At 39.7% G+C, this 21,871-nt stretch overlaps 1 protein-coding gene across 1 annotated transcript; it reads right to left on the bottom strand.

Annotated features, from left to right (window-relative positions):
• Positions 1 to 5,051: 5,051 nt before the first annotated feature.
• On the bottom strand, positions 5,052 to 7,179 carry LOC131623840 (uncharacterized protein At2g23090). Its single transcript, XM_058894842.1, has 3 exons — positions 7,002 to 7,179; positions 6,805 to 6,845; positions 5,052 to 5,419 (listed from the first exon to the last, which is right to left on the bottom strand). The coding sequence occupies exons 1-3, from the start codon at positions 7,072 to 7,074 to the stop codon at positions 5,300 to 5,302; spliced, it is 234 nt and encodes a 77-aa protein (XP_058750825.1). The 5' UTR covers positions 7,075 to 7,179; the 3' UTR covers positions 5,052 to 5,299.
• Between the last annotated feature and the right edge of the window lie 14,692 nt (positions 7,180 to 21,871).

Below are 21,871 nucleotides of genomic sequence, written 5' to 3'. Positions count from 1 at the left end.
TTTAAATTAAGCCCTTCATGTGTTACAAGGCTAATTAATTATCAAAAATCAATTGAATCCACTACAGGTGAATATGTTTTATCAAAATCAATCTTAGGTCTTTGTGAAAATCATTGAGCAATAAATCAAACTTTATATCATTCTTATTTTTCTTTTTCATAAAAACTTATTTATATCCAATTGGTTTCACACCTTGAGGTGTTCGGACTAAAGGTCCAAAAGTGAGTCACTTGTAAAGTGAGTTTAATTCTTCTTCAATTGAATATATTCATTTTGGCCAATTCTCACTTAATCTCTAATCTTTAATAGACTTTGACTCATGATCCTCGTTATCATTGATCACTTTTAGCGCTATATTGTATACAAAGACATTGTCAATATTGACTTTATTTGGTTATCTCAAATCCGGTTCCATTCCATTTCATCCATGACATAATTTATCGAGATCTCTTTATTTCATATTTCAAGTACTTGATTTGTTCTTCTAGAACTGAAAATTAAATTAGATCAAAGTGCTCTTAGCATTTCCATATCCTCACTTGGGTCATCTTTAGTTTCTTTTCTTAGTAGAGGACTTTTATCATTGGAACCGACTTTCATACCACGCTTCAGGCGTAACAACAACTAATTTGCAATATTATATTATCCAATAGGAGAATCCACTTTGAGTGGAGTATTATCAACTGATAATTTATTTCATAAACTTTGCAAATGAATAATATTTTGAACTTTTGGTTCATATTGATTTGTACGAGGATCAAGACAAAAATTTATTTTAACTTGTTCATTTGAACTTCTTGTTCATGATTTCAGCTGTTCATTTCCCTCCCCCTAATATTGGGAAAATTATCAAGTGATAATCAGCCTACTGGGCTGCAATCAAGTATTTGATTATTTTCTCAAATTATATCCTTAAAATTGAGAGTCATATTAATTATATTTTTCCAATATTCTTTCATGACTCATCTTAATGTATTATATTGGAGCAATTGGAATTTACACAACACATCCAAATGTTCACTAAGATGAGAAGTATTAGAATAAATTAGGGAGGACTAAGATATAGTATCTTGTTGGCTTAATGCGAATAAATATATTAATATCATACTTAGGGTGTTTCAAATATATAATTTAGAATTGATGATCTCATTAGTATCAACCATATAATTAACTTTAGACGTCTAAAGAATGGATCTTCGGGTCCATTTTCTTTTTATGAATATATATGATATTCAATATCAATTTTAATAATATATGTGATACTTATACATGAATTTCTATTAAAAAAAATCCATAAAACAAGATCTTAGTCTAATTAGTTGAGAAAATAATTTCACAAACTTCTGGTTGTGAGTAGAGACATATGCATGATATTTTAGTCGATGCAACAATTAATGTCATCAAAATGTAATTTCTCACATTTTTATTTTCCTTTACAAACACACAAAAATTGACTGGATTGAAGAAACTTCTGGTTCTTCAATACAAATTATTCGCATCATATTATATCCGAGATGACCCAACCGATTTTACCAACGACACATTTAAGTGTAATTTATAAACTACTGGTTTACAATTACATGTGCTTCAATTGTACTAATATAAGTGTAGTACAAGCCTGAGGAAAAAGAAGGTAGCTTTTCTATTACACATTTTCTGTCCAAATTGTGTTGTGTAATACAAAGATATTCGATACCTCCAATATATAAGTCAAAACCAATATAATAGTATTTCATTATTAAACACTTTAATCAAATACATTCATATGAACATATGATCATATAATTATCAAACAATTACCCCTTATAAAATTAAACATATTTAATCATACAATATTATATCACTAAAATTATATCGTCATATAATTAATTTGATTTACTATCCTTCAGGGATGGATAAGTTCTTCAGGAACTATAAAAATAATTTATTTTTCTATCCTTCAGGGATGCTTGATAAGTTCTTCAGGAACTATATAAATAATTTGTTATAGACAATAATCTAATATATATATATATATATATATATATATATATATATATATATATATATATATATATATATATATATATATATATATATATAACCATCCTTCTGGGATGCGTTAAAATCATTTGTGTCATTTTCCTTGAATGACAATCTTTTAATGAACATATTACAAATTATGAATTTTTAGATCGATACAACAACAAAAATTTATGAAATCCTTCAGGGATATTTTAACATTACTCTTGAAATATTTTTGGGATGCATGAAGATCACAATTGATATTATCCTGAGAGCTTCGTTTTACTTAGAAAATTACAATATTTGCAATCCTTCATAGATGTATACCATTAAATTATGAAAGAAAATTGGATCATTTTTATGAAATTTTATTTCTCAAAAAATGTAGGTTACAAATCTTTACAATCATCAATAAAAGAAAAATAAAATTTTTTTGTGAAATCCTTCTGGGATACTTCACTATTATTGATTCAATCACTAGAATTCGATAATATAGGTGATGCAATCATTTTTCAAATTTTTAACATAACTGATGCAATCCTTCTGGGATATGTTACTAGTATAGATGCAATCCTTATAAGATTCATTAATATCATGATGAAATCACAAATTTTATTTTATAGTTCTTCAGGAACTCAATCACATTTTGTAGTTCTTTAGGAACTCAATCACAAATCTTTTACTAATAAAAATAATAATATTTATAATCCTTCTAGGATTCAATAATATTATAGATGCGACCTTCTAAAGGTGATTGAATGTTGAATTCTTCTGGAATTCATCAATTATCACAATAATCGATTAAACTCAATCTTTGAACAATAATTTGGAGATAGTTTAATATTAATCTTTAGTTCTACAAATATCACACCACAAACTATTTCCATAAACAACGGTCGAGAAAAATTATTCTTTGTGCAATCCTTCAGGGATGCTTGAATATTAAATTAACACTTTTATGTGTTAAAATTCAATTCCGGACAAACATATAGAAATGCCTTAATGTTAAATTCTTCTGGAATTTAACAAGAATGATCAAAGAAATCTAATATTATTGTACAAGGTAAATCAATTTCTCTACAAAATATATAAAAAAATAAACATATTTATATTATCTTCTTTCAAATGTACTTTACATTGTAATATGGGTCTCTATTTATAGGACTCAAGGGAGATAGAAAATCACACATATTAAACACATATTAAGTATGGAATAGGAAGATGAAGAACTAGGAGATGGATGAACATCCACTAACATGAATATTCATAACACTTTTATTTATATTTTCAAATTTCCACCTCATTCATATATTGATTAAACACTTTTATTTATATTTTCAAATTTCCACCTCATTCATATATTGATTTGAACATCTAAGTACTAATCTATTTAACATACACCCTCTATGATCACACGATGATCATCAATCTTTAACCATTTCTGAGTTTCAGTATGGAATTAGATTAATTAATTTATTGAAAAAAACACTTGAGCTGTTTGCTACTCCCACACACACGTTAATTTAACCAATTTCATCATGAAAGGCAGTCTGCCGTCACATCATATATACATGTTTGTTCATGTTCCTATCCTATCTTATAAAATCTAAAATCGTTGATGTCATACAATAACAAATACTACCAAACCTACACACGTTTGTCCATACATGAAGTTTTCAACTTTTCATTTAATACGATGTGATGCCTTTGAAAATGAAAAAAGAGTTCAATTTCATGGTGACAGGAAGTTTGGTAACCAATATTTGGATTTTGGAGGAGAAAAAAGGGGCAGTGGCTACATTAATGAAGTGGGAAGGAAGAAAGAAATGAAAAGAGATAACAAAGTGTTTCCCCTGGCAGCATCTACTTCAAGTAGAATTCTATTGAACTTCATTTATTAAAGAAGTGTATTTTAGAGTATCTTTGGTTAAATAGAAAAGGAAGATTAAACGGTGATCGGCGCTGAACTTGATAGAGAAAATCACTTGATGTTAAAACTGATCTCTGAACCGGACTAAACCAATGGTGATAAAAAAAAAAAATAATAATAATAATAATAATAATAATAATAATAATAATAATAATAATAATAATAATAATAATAATAATAATAATAATAATAATAAAGCCGAAAGAAATTATATGAAATGCAATTTTATTAATTATATGAAATGCAATTTTATTATCCGATTCAATTTCTTCACTTACTATCTTACTATCATATTTTTTACTCTTCCGATTTACCATCGTATTTTTATTTTCTGATATAAACAGTATTGGTTAACTATCTTACTATCATATTTTTACTCTCCGATTTACCATCGTATTTTTATTTTCTGATATAAACAGTATTTTTTTTAAATCAATTTTATTACTTACCGTCATATTTCTCCCTCTTGGATTAACATCATCTCGGATTAACCTCATATTATTTTAATAAACATTATAAAATACTCCCTCCCATTCTTTTTAGCAAATAAAATTTGTCTCAATGTAATAATAATTGTTACTTTTTCAATTGTGTTATTTGCATTACTTCTGATACATTTGCTTATAAAAAACAATGGAGGGAATATATCATCAAAGATTCACGTACTGAATTGGGACCAACATGAAAAGAAACTAGATCATATCATAGTAGTAGATTTAGATTAGTGGAAATCATGTTAATATTTGAAGTCCAACAAATTAGTTAGCTGACTGAATGAGCAAGCTATCACTTAGCAATATTCTAAACTGTTCAGAATAAACACTTCTCCTTTTTTTTTTTTTTGGAGAAGCAAAATAGAATAAATAGAGAAGAATCTCACTAGCACAAGTCATACTAGGAGAATAGCAGAGTCTATACAACAATATATATGCAACAGAGGTAATTACAGAACCCCACAGCCTGCCACTTCTATGATACACCGTCTACCTACATAGTAAGAAAAACAGCCCCGTCACAAAGCTATTTCAACCACCGTCATCTAATAACTTGCCTTAGATTAATTGCACAGTTAAATTAGTAATTGAGCATTCCAGGCGCTGAATGAGTCAAAGCTATATTTAAGTACTGATATAAGCAAGCACTTTATTTAATACCACGATTTTTTAACACAATATTAACACTAATGACCATTAAACAGTTACACTTTGACAAGAGAAAATTAACAGTTTCTTTGCACTTCCACAGGAAAACATACAAATCCCTCGTCTTTTTCTAACCACAAAGACAAACATAGACACATTTTTTATATAAAAGCCATGATCCATATAATATGATATAGTGTATCGACACACTTTCCCCTAAAGTTTAGGGCTTAAGATGAGGAAAACAAGTGAAGAGATCAGATTTTGGGTGTCTGGCCTCAGCATGCTCCTTGCACTTCACTTCTGATGTGGTGCAGATAAATGTTTGCATGCACACTTTGCACTGCAATCATCAATCACAATAATATATAATCAGTAAAGGGTAACATTAAATGCAGAAACTACAGCAATGCAGTGAAAGAGTAAATTCTCCTCAAGACCATTGAGGTGATGATTTATAACAACTATAAGTGATGTCGAAATGAGCATAAATTTGGACAGCTGTGATAGAACAGCATTTATGAAGTATATATTCCAATTATCTGACTAGAACACACGTTCTATAAGACATCTCAAAGGAAAATTCATGGGTTACCATTGCATACTATGCAGTATACACAATGAATAAATAGAATGAACAAGATCTCAACAGAGAACTTGTCAAACCAACTGTATCTAGAAAGAGTTATACATACCATGTCAAATAAAAAGCCTGTCATTTAAGAGTATGTTACAATGAACAAATTCACCGAATAAATACTAACAATAAGACCTCAACAGATAACTTGTCGAAGCATGACAAATATAGAACCTGTCGTTTAAGAGAATGTTATATTAAACAAATTCAATGTGACTGTTTGGGAAAAACAATAGTGAATACTTATGTAAGGATGAAAGACATCAATGTCTACCAGACAACTGTCCAAAATACTGCAACCAAATAAGTCTGAATTCCTTTAAAAAGAGTTCTATCCATACCAAAAATACACAGAATTATACATGTATGTGCCTTTTATTCCTCAAGTCCAAATTGTCAAGTTCCCAAAGAGGTTTTTGGAAGACAAACTTTAGTTCCAAATTAATTATCATTGATAATATTAAATTTAGTACTTAACTAGAGGTAAACAAATGACCAAATAGTAAAATGTACCTATTGATTCCTTCCCTTCATATTCTCTCTCCCAACCCAACAACATAAACATAAAGTATTTATGCCAGCAAGTGATGCACATGTGAAATACCTCAGTGAAAGTGACCATTATACACAAATCCATGGAAACAAAATGATATTAAATAATTTCCCCCAAATATTTAACCATTGGATTTACACCTTGAATTTACACTATTTTCAAAGCTAATGTTTGCATTTATTATAATAGAGCTCAAATTTTACAACCATAGTTAGGAACAGGAGAATCCTTAATGCAAAATAACAAAAACAATAACAAACAAGCTTTATAACACAACACAGACAATGAAAAATATCGCTGGGCCCAAGAATGAAGGGGATCATATCACAAAACAAGAAACCTATTGTGGCCATAAACAAATAGATGAAACTAACAATTGAATCTCAGTTACCAAGAAAACATCAAATAAACACTATATGAGAATCTCAAACCCCACATACGCGGATTAATGAAGCAAACTTCTTTGATCAGGATCTTTTCTTTATCCAGATCTATAAAGCAGTCATAGGTAAAAAGAAAGAAATTTCAGAACTATTACCTGGATCGACATGGCTTTCTTGTTTGTTTCAAGCTGGCTTCCTGCAAACACAAAAAACCATTCAAATCAACAACTATAACACCAGATCTAACATATCAGCTACGATAAATCACAATTATTAGAGGAAATCGGAAACTTCAAAACCTAATTTCTAAATTTCATGTTAGAACCATCGGGTAGATAGAGAAAGAGATTACCTTTGCCGCCCTTCTGCTTCTCGAGGTTCCTCTCGCGAGCCATCTTTGCCTTTTGGCCGTTGCCTCCTCCCATGGCTGATCGGGTAGGACGAAACGAGAGACCCCTCAAAACCCTAATTTCCTTATGAAGGAGGAGTGAGTGATGAGAGCGGAAAACTAGAATAATGAATGAAAGATGGATAGATGGCTTATATAAGGGGACTTTTCTTCGCTAATTATAATTATAATAATTACATTATATGATTTTTTTAGCTTAATAAATCCTTCCACCGTTTCAAATTCTAAAGTTTTTATCCCTTTCTTATAAATTAAAATTATTTTATACTAGTATTACTTTTTGGCCCACCTATTATACATGTGTTCGGTTAAAGAAGAAATATTATTTTTGTCCTTAAAGTTTTTCTCACACTTTTATGAAAAGATTAAAATATCTTTAATGATCGAAGATACATCTCAGAATATAATTTTTTTATTCACAACTGAAGTGAAAATGGTGAGAAATCCTTAATTTGTAAAAGATTGATCTGGAGATGCATCTCCATATGCATGAAAGATTGATCCGGAGTTGCATCTCTGTAACGCTCTTTATTTCATGAGTCGGTGAGATATTTGGAGATGCATATCTGAAATATGCTCAGGTAGATCAAAGTAAAAACAAACAGAAACAACAGTGGCAGAATGCAATTGAACCAACGTAAATTAACTACAAAATAAACATTACATAAATTTAACATTACATGTTATTAAAAACAAGTGGTTTGGGACGTTGTAACATTCTTATAATATCGTCGGTTGATCTTTGAATTGTCGTATCCACTTCGATCAGACCCTTTGTTGAGTAGCGGTAAAAGGTATTTCACATCACCTTCAAATCATCATTTGTATTTAGTTCAAGCAATGTGAATTGTATCTTCCTTTCGTTGTCTATCGATGGTGAGGGTTACTCGAGCTTGACAACTCTCTGATTTTTTGGATATTGCATAAGAGTATTCAGTTTGGTTTTTTGATCGACGAGAAGTATGTCCTTGCAGATCATAAATTGAAGTGGGGTGTTATGCTATTGGAATGCACAAAAGCAAGATGGAGATATGTAGACATTATGATTTATGCAAAGAAAATGGATTGAGAGACCCTATTTATAGAACTTGTATAGCAATAAAGACCTCACACACATGATCAAGTCTGGATGAAATACTTCAGAGTTGCATCTCTGGAGCGACCCTTGTTTTTTTGAAAAAATAAGACGGATTCGGAGATGTATCTCTGAATGATCTCCTTTTTTTTTAATTAAGGGGTATCTGGAGATGCATCTCCGAACCCACCCAGAAATTATATAGAAAACAAAATCATAATTATGCAAGGCAGAATTTCAAAAACAAAAATTATCCAAAAAAATATCACCCAATTTTATAATATTATATGGTGCGTTACTTAAAAAAGTCTTACATTTTCATATTACAACTAAAACGCGTCAAAAATAAGTCACTATATTAACTTGGTGAACTCATTCATACTTTCAAGAAAGTGATCCAACCATGTTTCAGCATATTATGTGAAATGTGATGTCCACTACAATGATGTCTTTGGTATAAGACTTCTCGATTTCAAATAAACCTGAACAAAATGCTTTGCTCACACACTCCTGAAATGTAGAACTGATTCGACTTATAATTCTTTGGTGGAAGAATTTATTATACCATTCCATGCATTCAATATATTTTCAACAACCATATCAGGTTTAAAAACTTTACCATTTTCACATTTGACTTGTTTCGTACCAACCACATGTTTTACTCGTCTTCTCACATTTTTTGTTATGTGATACTTACAAAGTAATGTAGAAGAAGTAGGAAAAATTGTTGCAACTGAATTCGTCAGTTGGGTGTCACAATCGGTGATTATGACTTGTGGCATGTTTTTTTGTCCTTCAACATAGCCTTGCACATTTCCAAAGCCCGTGTAACATTGTCCTATTTTTCAGATTCCAAAAATACAATTTTCAAGAGTGAAAGTCTATACTTGTTTGTTTTGTGTGTTAAGTCAATTATGAGCACGGGGGGGGGGGGGGGGGGGGGGGGGGGGGGGGGGGGGGTGTTGAAAAAATTCACGGAATTGGGATGACTCCAAAATATATCTCAAACATTGACTTTATCATCATAAACTTTGTACCTCGAAACATAGTTTTTATCTTTCAAAAGCTTCAACAGTTGTTGCATCTTAGATCTTGGTTCTCTTACCGCCTTGTTGTCTCGAGCATAAATGTCATATATTTGCTTGATATTTGAAACATTTTGAGGTATTTGTCGTTTCAAATATACGTGTATATTTTTCGGCACCACCATGTTTAATGTCATGTCCAAAACAAGTTTCATCTCCCCCAAAACAAGACGACATACAATGGGATAATCGGCTAGTATGTCATCCGAGCCATGATTATGCATACCAGAAATCCCATTAAATTTCCATGTCTCATCTGCCATATGTATCACCATAATTTAAATAGGCACTGACATTTCCTCATTTTTGTGTCATCTCGTTTCAACTTCCTAATCTTAAGTTGAAACGTGCCATTTCTTTTGCATACCATTGTTACAAATGCTTGTCTTATATCTAAACCATTGTTGAACCTTCCAAATACAATGTCAAACCCTAATTTTCTAGCTTCCATACGAACCCATTGTAGCATATGTTCAGAAACAAAAAACACTTCTTTATTTGTAATTATGCACAAACATCTAGCTCTACAATGGTCGCTCAAGCATCTAGTTTAACATCATCATTTGCTTCTGTCGACTGAACATCGTCATTCATTTTATCCTATTTAACATCATGCTTCACTTTGAGCAATTTAACATCCACACTCACACTCATAATTGCTTTTGGAAACATATCTGGGTGCATCATATCTATTACCACGAAAAAAACAGAAAAACAATGTGAAAATTCATACTATCAGGACAATCCAAAAATATACTTCCAAACCACCTATAAATTTTTCCGGAGATGCATCTCCAGACTCAACATTTATTTTTCAACTTCAACAATGGATTAATGCAATGAATTAGGGATAAAAAGAATGATCTATACCTATAATTCCAACTTGTTTTGCTCCCTTTAAAGTGATGAAATATAAGAATGATATTTTGGTGTTGAAAAGATAATTGAGAATGAGAGATTTTTTTCAAGGGTGTTTTACAATGGTTGCTTCCTTTAGCATGAATAAGAAACTCATGCAAGGTGGTGTTTTATCAACCTTCCCGCTGGGCATTTTCGGAGATGGTCTCCAGAAATATCATTGAATTATTTTTAAAATCAGTTGCGTAAATAATAAAATCCCATAAATAAGTGCAGAGGATATTTCGGAGATGCATCTTCAGGTACGCCCAAAACAGTGTACGGATATGCATCTTCGGACTATTTTTTTTCAAAATATGGGTGAAACTCATAAAAGAGAGGATTGGCGTAGTGTTGGATGCGTCCGAAGATGCATTTCCGGATAATTATAGGCAAAAATTAGATTTTCAAGGGTGTGGTATGCTCCCATAAAGATGGAAAGAGCATTTCCCTTAAGATTTGGCCCACTTATTATAACATATGTATCGTCAAAGAATTAGAATTTACTGATGATGTGTTAGTCTTAGTATGTTTTAGCAAGTTTTTGATGCGACGGAGAATGGGTGAACCTGCAAGGTTAACATTATAACTTTGAGATAAAAAGTAGTATAATGAATTGAATACCTGAAATGACACGAAATGATCAATATATAGTTGGGCGCTTACAATTGTTTGCGTGTGATTTGACATCCTGTGTGTGTTGCAACAACGAGAGATATGATGAAGAGTATGATTGTGTGTCCTCGGCAGGGGCAAAGGGCCACCTATTCTATATGTCTTTTCTTCAATGCTTTTTATTTGGCTTTTTTGTGTGCCTCAAGACGTTCCAAGATTGCCCCTAAACCCTTGTTCCTACTTTCTATAGTGAGAGATTTGTCACGTTCGTCTTCAATTTGGTCTACGGTGGAAGAAAACAAAAGATTTTTTATGGGATGTTGATTTCTTTAGAAAGAAATGCATAAAATTTCTCTCTCATAATTAGCAATGGTTTGCATACACCTCACAACATGCCTCCATACGTCTGACAGTAATGACTCCTTATGTCTATAGACTAGATAACTTATCTAAGGAAGAAAGTTATATGAAGAAAAAATTGGTAGCCTTCTTCGAATATTAGGGATATGATGATAGTGTTGTTCCTTTAGAAGCAACATCAAGGAAGAAAAAATTGTTCATATAGTCACACTTGTTAGTGGAAATCATTTCAAATGAGGACAAGAAGTTCATCTTCGGCAAATAATGCGGGAGATCTCATATTTTCTCTAGCGTTATTTAAGTGACTATTATTGATTTGTCTTTAATTAATCTTTGATTTGTAGATAAGATGAAGGGCTATAACACGATGCTCTAGGATGAAGATGACGCCTACGGTTGCCCCATTGTCTATGATTGTTGATATATAGCAGGCTTTTATAAGAATCATGTGTACATGGTTCGTGTTAGTGTGATCATGGTTACCATTCTTGTATTGATTCAAGTGGAAGTTCGTGATTTATGGATTTAGCCGTGATAGAAAGTACTCTACGTTTATTATTAGTCATAATTGGAAAGAGCCATATGACTATGTCGTTCTTGAGGTGACACATGGGGAAAGGTCGTATGCTCGATATCGGACTCTTGATAAAGATTTCAGAAGGTCTTGTCTTGGTGTTTATACAACATCGAAAAAATATTGTGTTGTCTCTTTTGCTTCTGGCTCGTCCTAGTTCGCAGATTGCTAAGGAGTTCTAATCCTTTGTTTTCGAGGAGGATTACACATTTTCAGGGCAAGGATGAGCCTATTTCTTTAAGAAGAATTTGCTGAACTAGCGTACCAGACTCATCGGACGTTAGTTGTTACGACCTTTGGTGTTGCCGGAAGGGAGATGTTTTGTTGCCTGACCATCTTCTAAAGGAGAAAAAAGTGTTTAAGGAACGTGTCAACACCCTGACTATTGAGTGAGATTGGTATTTGGAAGAACTTACCAAGACAACTAATTTTCTGAGAGAGATGAAGACTGAAGTGTAGAATTTGAGATACCCTCACTTATTAGCTGAGAATGTGCAATGTATAGTACAAGAGATAAAGAAGAAAGATGAAACTCTATCATATATTCTGTCAAAATTGTTCACAACTGAGGTCCTTCTTGCAAAGGTGAACGAGGAGATGGAATCTTTCCGCATAGGGTGCAGGATTTTGAGTTGTCTCTTAATGAGGCTCTAAAAAATTAGAAGAAAATTAAGTACAATCTTTGGGAGATACCTCATAAAAAAATCCTAAAAAGTGTGTAAAGTCTATGGAAGACAGTTTTTTTGCTTTGGAGGTTTTTTTTAAAAATTCTCTAGAGCAAGTGAAATTTTTTCATCCCACAATACACACATCTCGAGAGCAAGTTCATCCAGATCATGAGATAGTGGACGAGGAATCGATCTTTGTTGGATGTGAGTCAGCCTTATAATTTTTTTGTCCATAAAAAATCTACGTGTTGTAATATTTATTGTAAATAAATTTAATAATTGTTGATCCACCTCATTCTTACATTTTTCTTCGATATTTGTCATTTAGCTTTTTTTTTTTTTAGATTTTGCGAACTATCCATAAAAATTCTAATTACAAATAAATTTGCAAAACTAAAATTAAACAATATTAATGAAAAAAAGATATATTTATAAAATTATAATTAAAAAAATTATAATCATCAAAATAAATAAACAAAAAAACAAAAATTATTTTTGAAAGGGAAATGCTTAGTGGTACGAATGATTACCGAGCACGAACATGAACGAATTATTTACAACCATTGGATTGATTTTCTTGTAGTGTAGCTTTTACTTTCTCTCCCATGTATTTATGATTTACAAGCTTATAATGGATCATTTGTAGAGCAATTGGATCATTTGTAGAGCAATTTTCTATTTTCTCTCTTGCCTTTAATTCATACCATTGAATTAATTGTCGTTGAATTTCGTTTACAAATCAATCGAGCCAAATAGCATTGCTCTTTTCGAAACTCATTCGCATATTTTAATCAACGTGTATTTTCGTTAAAAATTTCACGAATATCCTTAAATTTTGTTAAGCACCAATTTCCATTATATTTAAAACAAGAGCAGTGCTATATGGTGCGAAAATTTTCTTCTCGAAATTTTACGAAGGGGCACATGCTCAGAAATTGGCTATACTTTTGAAATATTGCTACTTAAAAATATTTTTTAATAAATAAAAGCTAGATAAGTGGCATGGTATGTAATGTATAATCATGGTTGCAATGTATCTCATCACTATTTTTTACGTGACTATTTTCATCTATTTTATATGGTTATTTTCATCTACTCTTTTAACTAGATAGCTAGTATTAGTATTAAAAAATGGTAGGAAATCTAATTGACATCTGTATCTACTGTCTTTTATTTTATGAGAGTATAGTCTTTGGCAATGATGATATTCATTAGTGATCGTACCTGATCAGAAGAATCGTCAAGGCGCAGTATCTGGCTAGAAGAGCAAGATGGGGGGGGTACCTGCAAGGTTCTCCGATGCTTAAGTCAGTAGCTATCAGAGAAAGAGGTTTAGAGTGAGAATAGAATACCTGACCCTCTAGTGAAAGAGGGTATTTATAGCCCCCAGCGCTGGGCCAAGGTTCCCTAATTGGGCCAAATCCAATTGGAGGCCCACGTGCTAGGGAACTGCCAGAACGTCCCGTGCTAGGGCTGAGTCAGCAGGAGACTCACGTTCTGGATGAGCGTGGCGTAGGGTTCGGAGGTGGTTGACCGAATCCTTCGCTGCGTGACACGTGGTCTTCGTGCGTGGACAACTCCTTGACGGTTATCCAGTAAGTGGGCCCAAAGGTTTGGGCCTGCTCGGTCAGAGTCTTCGCGAGGGGGGCAGCCTTAATTGGTTGCCCAGTAATTGGGCCAAGAGGATTGGGCCTGCTCGGCCGTTGACAAGGATTGGGCCTGCTCGGCCCAGTCCAGAACAGGAGCCCCCCAAGTTATTAGCCTTATAAGGGTGATGACTTTAACGAGGAGGTTCAGCCGAGCACAGGTAACGGCTCCAAAATCCTAGCCTTCTCGAGGAGGACGCTTGTCCTCGGCTTTTAAAGTTTGGGGTTGTCATTCGTCAGTGACTGACAGGTGTCAGCTGTGAAGATGGTAATAATTGCTGCGCCGTTTCTAGGGCTGACAGTAATGATGGCGTCTTTGGAGTTCTCTAAATCTGTGGGACGCGTGGCGCGTTTTCTTGGAGGGAGCCGCCTTTGGGGTGTAGGCAATGATGGCGTCTCCTAGGCTGCCTAGGCCATCATGACACCTCTTGGCCTCCTTTCCCTATATAAGGGGTGAGGTGAACACTCATTTGACACTTAACATTTTCCAAACTTCCAAGATTCGTTCACTGCTCCCTCTTCGTCACGTTCATACTTTCCTCGACTTCTTCAAGTAAGTTCTTCGTCTCCTTTATGTCTTTACTTAACATTTTTGCGTAAGTTTGAACGCGGCGAGCATGATTGATGAGTGCGACGAGCGGAGACTATGAGTTAGCCGAGTAGACTTAGAAAATAGCCGCTTATTCCATGCCTGCGCCGAGTGAGTTTTGAGTGATTGGAGCTAGAACGTATGAATGAGACGTCTAGCTTTTGGGATTATTTAGGGAATAGTATGGAGGGCGCGAGCAGCGAGGGATGTGTGTCCCGGTGAGGTTATGAGTCTGCTGACTTCCGCTGCGTGCAATGACTGGGGTGAGAGCTTTAGATCGTTGGCTATTTGATGGTAGGGGGAGTTCTCCTCGTCTCTTTTCCTCGCCCTTTCACTTGACTTGCGGTGGAAGGGTGGATTTGACCAGTCGAATTCACGGTTTCCTCTGCTTTTCAGGTAAATGGTCGACGAGAACAAAGAGGATGTCGTCTTCGACATTTCGGATGGGGATGGAGCTGCTGGTTCGCAAGAGAGTATCCCCGTCGTCGAATCCTCCCCAATTGCGCTCGAAGAATGGGTGGCTGTCGCTCCGAGGACGATTGCATCTCGCTTCACAACTCGTCCTGAGGAAGCCTTTAACGTTCTCGAGGACCTTGGCGAGGGAGAGGAGCCCTCTTGGGGTGGTTTCACGCCTAAGTCTCACCAGAGGATTTGCTCGCGATTCTCCGGTCCTCGTTTCGCGATGTACGAGTTCGTCTTTAAGGAGGCCGGTCTTCGTCTTCCTTTCACTCTCTTGCAGCGGAGCGTCTTCAGCTGGTTACGCTTGTGCCCGTCCCAGCTCCACCCTAACGCTTTGGCGTTCTTAAGGGCCTTCGAGATTGTGTGCGGGTACTTGGATGTGGAGGCGACTCTGCCTCTCCTCTTCAGGGTGTTCCACTTGCAAAGGTTGCGTGACCCGGATGGCAAGTGGAGTTGGGTGTCGTTTAAACAGCCGAAGAAGCTGTTCGCAATCTATCAGGACTCCATTAAGCACTTCAAGAGTCGATATTTTTTGATTAAGCCCCTTACCCTCGAGGCCGAAACCCATTTGTTCGAGGAGCGCGAGTATATCGAGGACGGGGTGAAGAAGGTGGGTCCCTCCGCTCGGTTCCCGTTGGAGTGGCAGCCGGACCATTTCGAGCGTGGGACCGACTACTATATCTTTCGCGACGAGGATCTCAACGAGCGCGATATGGGGGGGTATCGGCGGCTCGCTTCTTTCGTGGACGGGTTCAGGCCGGCCATATGCACGTATCCCAATGGGGACCCCCTGTTTGAGGACGATGGAAGTCCTATGATGGAGCCCCGGTACATCAACACTAAAGCAGTCCTCGAGTGCGGGAATTACGGGGATGCTATGATTTTGTTAGGTAAGATAGCTATTATTTATTCGAGCAATATCCTGTTGGTTCTGATTCTTTATTTTTGCAGGAAAGATGGCCGACTTGCAGGACAAGGTTACCAAGATGCGGGCAAAGAACAAGGGGGCCATCAAGGTGTCCGTGAAACGATCGCGGGTCGAGGAGGTCAAAGCGGCTGCTGTTGGTGCTCCTGACAGTGGTTCTCCTTCATCAGCTGGGACGACCTCGCGAGGGTCGCCAGCCGGAAAAAAGCAGAAGAACGAGGGGACTCCAGAGCTTCGTCCTCTCATAATTGATGACCCCTCCGAGGAAGACATTGTGCTGCCCTCTTGCACTCTGCGCAGGGGGATTTTCTCGGAGAGGAATGTGCTCCTCGAGCGCGAGGAGGTGAGGCACATCCTTAGGCGGGACCGGGCGGTTCGAGATAAGGATTTGTCAGAGGACCTCGAGGGGATGATGAGGGTGGCCGCCTTGGCCTTGGCTCTTAATGCTCAGAATGTCTGTCCTCAAAAGGACTATGAAGCTCTTCAGACCAAGTATGATAAGCTAGAGCATGAATTCGAGCAGTATAAGGACAAGTATCAAGTCCAGAGCGGCATAGTGGAGGACCTCGTCAAGGAGCAGAACAAGGTTGTGGAGCTGGAGGCCGAGGGGAAACGGCTCCGGGAACGGGTCGCTGAGTTGGAGAGGTCTCATCTGCCTGCTGCCGAGGAGGATGAAGACGAGAAAGCCTTGGTGACCCGTTCGCAGCTTCTGGGCAAAGTGAGGGAGTTGGAGATTGACTGTGTTGCCACCCTGGGGGCCGGTTTCAAAATTGCTGTGGATCAGCTGAAAGTCCTCAACCCTTGTCTGGTGACGAGGGGCATTGGCCCATACCACAAGGTCGTGGACGGACGAATTGAGCCAAACCCGGAGTACGAAGACTGGGAAGACGAGGAAGGGCCCCAGGGTGGGGACAATGGCGTCGAGGATGACGACGGTGATGTTTAATTGATTGTTTAGTGGCCTGCGTGCCAGTATTTTGTGGCCTGCGTGCCAAAGTAGCTAGTTGGGTAATGCCCAGATGTTTTGTAATACTTGGATATCGCCGGCCAATTTGGTCGGCCTTTAATATTCTGTTCTATGTTCTAATGTTAATTTGCGCTTGTTTGATTTTGTTGAATGTGTTGTATATTATGTTTGTGCTCGACCGAGGTTTATGGCCCGGGCGTGTGTTGTACGGTCCGGGTGCGCACGGCGGGTGTGCGCTTCAAGCGAGCTCGAGGCCGTGGTTAAGGCTGCGTGCTCGCGGCGTGAACGATCCCATCGCGAGCTGGGGTTCTGCCATGATAGTACTTCCGCGAAGAGTCTGTGTGATAGGCCCGTCGCGTGGTCGGCACTGTTCTTTATTAGGGTGCCGGACCGATGCTGTCGTGGAGCAAACGCGCTCGTACTGGGGCGCGAGTCCTTGCCCGGCTTTATATCGTGTTCGACGTGGCCGGCCGGGCAGTGTTAGGGTGTTTCTAACTGTAGTATCGTCTAAGCTTTTCAGCGTTCCAGGGTCGAGCAAGTTTTTCACCGAGTAGGTTCTCGAGGTAATACGCACCGTTGTCGGTTTTGTCGTAAACTCGGTATGGGCCTTCCCAGTTCGGGGCCAGTTTGCCCTCGCGTGAATCTTTCATGTTCCTTCGGAGCACCAGGTCTCCGACGTCGAAGGAGCGCTTGATAACTTTGGTGTCATGTCTTAGCGCTATTTGTTGCTTCAGTTTAGCTTCTCGGAGAGAAGATCCCGTGCGGATTTCCTCGACCATATCGAGTTCTTCCCTCATGGCTTCATCATTAAGTTCTTCTTCGAGGGGCGACTCAGTGCGGCGAGACGGTTCTCGGATCTCTACGGGGATCACGGCCTCGGCGCCATAGGTTAATCTGAATGGTGTTTCGCCTGTGGTCGAATGTGGGGTTGTCCTGTATGCCCAGAGGACGCTGTGTAGCTCTTCGACCCAAGCTTTTTTCGCTTCGCCGAGCCTTCTTTTTAGCCCACGGAGAATGACTCGGTTGGCGGCTTCAGCCTGTCCGTTAGTTTGGGGGTGCTCGACCGAGGTGAAGTGCTGCTTTGTTCCGAGTTTGGCCACAAATTCCTGGAATTTTCTGTCCGTGAACTGGGTGCCGTTGTCGGTTATTATCGCCTGCGGTACCCCGAATCGGGCGAGTATGTTCCTCTTGTAGAATCGGAGCACGTTTTGGGATGTGATCTTAGCGAGCGCTTCAGCCTCTATCCATTTTGTGAAGTAGTCCACAGCGACCACCAGGTATTTGTTCTGATAGGATCCGACCGGGAAAGGTCCGAGGAGGTCCATTCCCCACGTAGAGAAAGGCCATGGTGACGAGAGAGATTTGAGCTCGTTTGGTGGTGCCAGGTGCATGTCGGCGTGACGTTGGCATTTGTCGCATTTTTTGACGTACTCTTTGGCGTCCTGTTGCATGGTCGGCCAGTAATAGCCGGCTCTGAGGGCCTTCCTAGCCAGGGACCGCCCACCAAGGTGCTGACCGTTGATTCCATCGTGGAGCTCTTGGAGTACCTCTAGTGCTTGAGAGGCATCGATGCATTTAAGGAGGGGGATGGAGAAACCTCGTCGGTACAGCTTGTTTTCGAGGATAGTGTACGAACACGCTCGTCTCTTAATTGTTGAGGCCTCTTTCGCATCGGCGGGGAGCTCGTTTTTTGTGAGGAAGTTGTATACGGGGGTCATCCAGCATTGGTCGTCTCCGATGGCGAATATTTGTGGAGCTCGCGTGTTTTCGCCTATACTCGGCCCGGGTAGGATTTCTTGGATGACTGATTTGTTTCCTCCTTTCTTTCTCGTGCTCGCGAGCTTGGAGAGAATGTCAGCGCGCGAGTTGTGTTCTCGGGGTATGTGCTTGACCTCTGCTATGGCGAATTTTTTCATCTTGTCTTTGACGAGGGCGAGATATTCGGCGAGCACGTCGTTTTTAGCCTGGTATTCCCCACTTATATGGGATGCGACGAGTTGGGAATCGGTATAGATCTTGATCACCTGTGCCCCTATGTCTTCGGCGAGTCTCAGTCCTGCGAGGAGGGCTTCATATTCGGCTTGGTTGTTGGATGTGTTGAACGAGAGGACTAGAGATACCTCTATGATAAGACCCTCGTCGTTTTCCAAGATAATGCCCGCACCGCTGCCTGAGCTGCTCGACGCGCCATCTACGTATATGGTCCACCTGTCTCTAATCGTGTCTGGTGAGTCGGCGATGGAGGTCATCTCGGCGACAAAATCTGCCAGAGCCTGGGCTTTCAAAGCCTTCCTGCTCTCATACTGAACGTCGAATTCGGAAAGCTCGAGGGACCATCTGAGCATCCGTCCGGCCATGTCTGGGCGGCTGAGGAGCTGTTTGATGGGTTGGTCCGTCCGAACGAAGATTGTATGGGCGAGGAAATAGTGTCGTAGTCTCCTTGCTGCTATTACTAGGGCCATGGCGACTTTCTCGATCTGTTGGTAACGTATTTCGGGTCCCTGTAAGGCTTTGCTGGTAAAATATACGGGTTTTTGCCCGTCTATCGTTTCTCGGATTAAGGCCGCACTTACTGCCTCGTTTGAAACGGCCAGGTAAAGGTACAGAGGCTCGTTGTCGTCGGGTCGGGAAAGGACGGGAGGCGAGGACAACACTTGCTTGAGGTGTGTCAGTGCTTGCTCGCACTCCTCGGACCACTCAAAGGCTGCTTCTTTGCGTAGTAGTTTAAAGAAAGGGAGGGCGTGTTGGGCAGATTTCGCGACGAAGCGTGACAGTGCAGTGAGCATCCCGTTCAGCACTTGGATGGATTTTTTACTGTTGGGAGTTGGGAGTTCAGAGAACGCTCGGCATTTATCTGGGTTGGCTTCTATTCCCCGTTCGGTCAGGTAGAAGCCGAGGAATTTTCCTGCCCGGACGCCGAAGGTGCATTTCTCCGGGTTGAAGCGCATCTTGCAGGATCTGGCTCGTTCGAATACGCGTTCGAGGTGGGAGGTGTGGTCGGTGTCTCCTCGAGATTTGACGATCATATCGTCCATGTAAACCTCGAGGGTATCGCCGATCTCTCCTCGGAACACTTTGTTCATCATTCGTTGGTACGTGGAGCCCGCGTTTTTAAGGCCGAAGGGCATTACGTTGTAGTAGTAATTGCCCGATTCGGTCATGAACGCCGTGTACTGCTTGTCGCTCCTCGCCATCGGAATCTGGTTGTAACCTGAATATGCATCCATAAAAGACAATAATTTATAGCCGGCCGAGTTGTCGACCAGTCTATCAATGTTTGGTAAAGGATAGGCGTCTTTTGGACATGCCCGGTTAACATCAGTATAATCAACACACATTCTCCATTTTCCATTAGATTTTTTAACGAGTACAACGTTTGAGAGCCAAGTTGAATATTTGGCCTCGGAAATAAAATTTGCCTCTAGGAGGTCTTTTACAGCTTTCTCGGCAGCCTCCGCTTTCTCGGGGGACTGCCGACGCCTACGTTGAACTATGGCTTTTGCAGCTGGGTCAATGGAGAGGTGGTGGCAGGCGACCTCAGGGTCGAGTCCGGGCATTTCCGCGGCGCTCCAGGCGAATAGGTCAGCGTTGGCTCGAAGGCAGGCCACGAGCTGCTTCCTCGGGAGGTCTGGAATGCTCTTACCGATCTTCACCGTTTTGCTGGGGTCGTCGCCCAAGGGGACAAGCTCGAAGTCTCCGTCTGGGACTGGTCTGAAAGGGTGAGGTGTCTTTGACTGCGCATCTTCGCCCATCTTCGGATCTTCCTCTGTGAACCGGGTATCTAGGTCGACTGAGCTGACGTTGGTTGTCTGATGCTGGTCTTCCCGGGGATGCTTGTCTTCGGTCCTTGGCTTTTTGCTGGAGTTGGTCGGAGGAGCGATTAGTTCTAGTCCCTTGACGGATGCGTCGAAGATTCTTCTGGCCGCTTCGATATCGGCGTTGATGGTGGCCACTCGTCCTGTCCTTGTGTAGAATTTCATCTTCAGGTGGACCGTGGAGGGTACTGCTGTAAGCTCGGCGAGAGTGGGGCGTCCGATGATGCAGTTGTACAGGGTCTTGCAGTCGATCACTAAGAACCTGGTCTTGACCTGTCTGGAAGCCTCGCCTTCCCCGAAGGTGACAATCAGCTCGACGTAGCCCCATGGTTTAGTGGTGGCTCCGTTGAAACCTTGAAGATCCGAACCTACATAGGGAGTGAGGTGTGAGTCGTCCAGCTGGAGCGTCCGGAAGAGGTGAGAGTACATGATGTCGACCGAGCTTCCTTCATCGACTAGGACCCGGCGGACATCGAAGTTTGCCATTCTTGCTCGGACGAGCAGAGGAATCGTGGCGTTTGGAGCTCCGCCGGGCAACTCTTCCAGGTAGAAGGTGATTGGTTCGGATTTCCCTCGGAATCTTCTCAGTGTAGGGCCGAGGTCTGTGTTAGCGCTGAGCAGCTCGTCGAACTTCCTTTTCACCGAACTGATGGTGAGAGAACCAGGATCTCCGCCGTTGGAGACGACCATGGCGAATGGAAATCCTTCCCATTTGCTGAGTGCGGCAGGTGCCCCAACGGATGGTATGAAATCCTCAGGTCGGGTTACTGATAGGGCTACTTGTAGGGGCCGGTTGTCCGGCGAATTCCCTTCTTCAGAGTTTCTGCGGTCGTCTCGCCGGGAAGGTTCTCCTTTCTGTGTGTACTTCGAAAGGCGACCTTCCTTGATCAGTGTTTCAATAGCATCCTTGAGGTGGATGCAGTCCTCGGTCACGTGCCCATGACTTCTGTGGTACTTGCAGTACTTGGACTTGTCAGTTCCTGGCCTTGCGGGGTTTGACTTTGGGGGCCTGATGTTCGACTTCTTGAATTCAGTATTTTGGCAGTCGGCCAGGATCCTCTCCCGCGAGGCGTTCAGCGGGGTATATTCGCTAAAACGACCAGAAGGTCCTCGGCGTTCTTTTGTGTCGAGAGACCTG

This window comes from Vicia villosa, unplaced genomic scaffold (assembly GCF_029867415.1).
Source record: "Vicia villosa cultivar HV-30 ecotype Madison, WI unplaced genomic scaffold, Vvil1.0 ctg.000082F_1_1_2_unsc, whole genome shotgun sequence".
Taxonomy (NCBI): Eukaryota; Viridiplantae; Streptophyta; class Magnoliopsida; order Fabales; family Fabaceae; genus Vicia; species Vicia villosa.
Note: the sequence above shows the minus strand (reverse complement) of the source record. Positions and strands in the feature narration are given on the sequence as shown.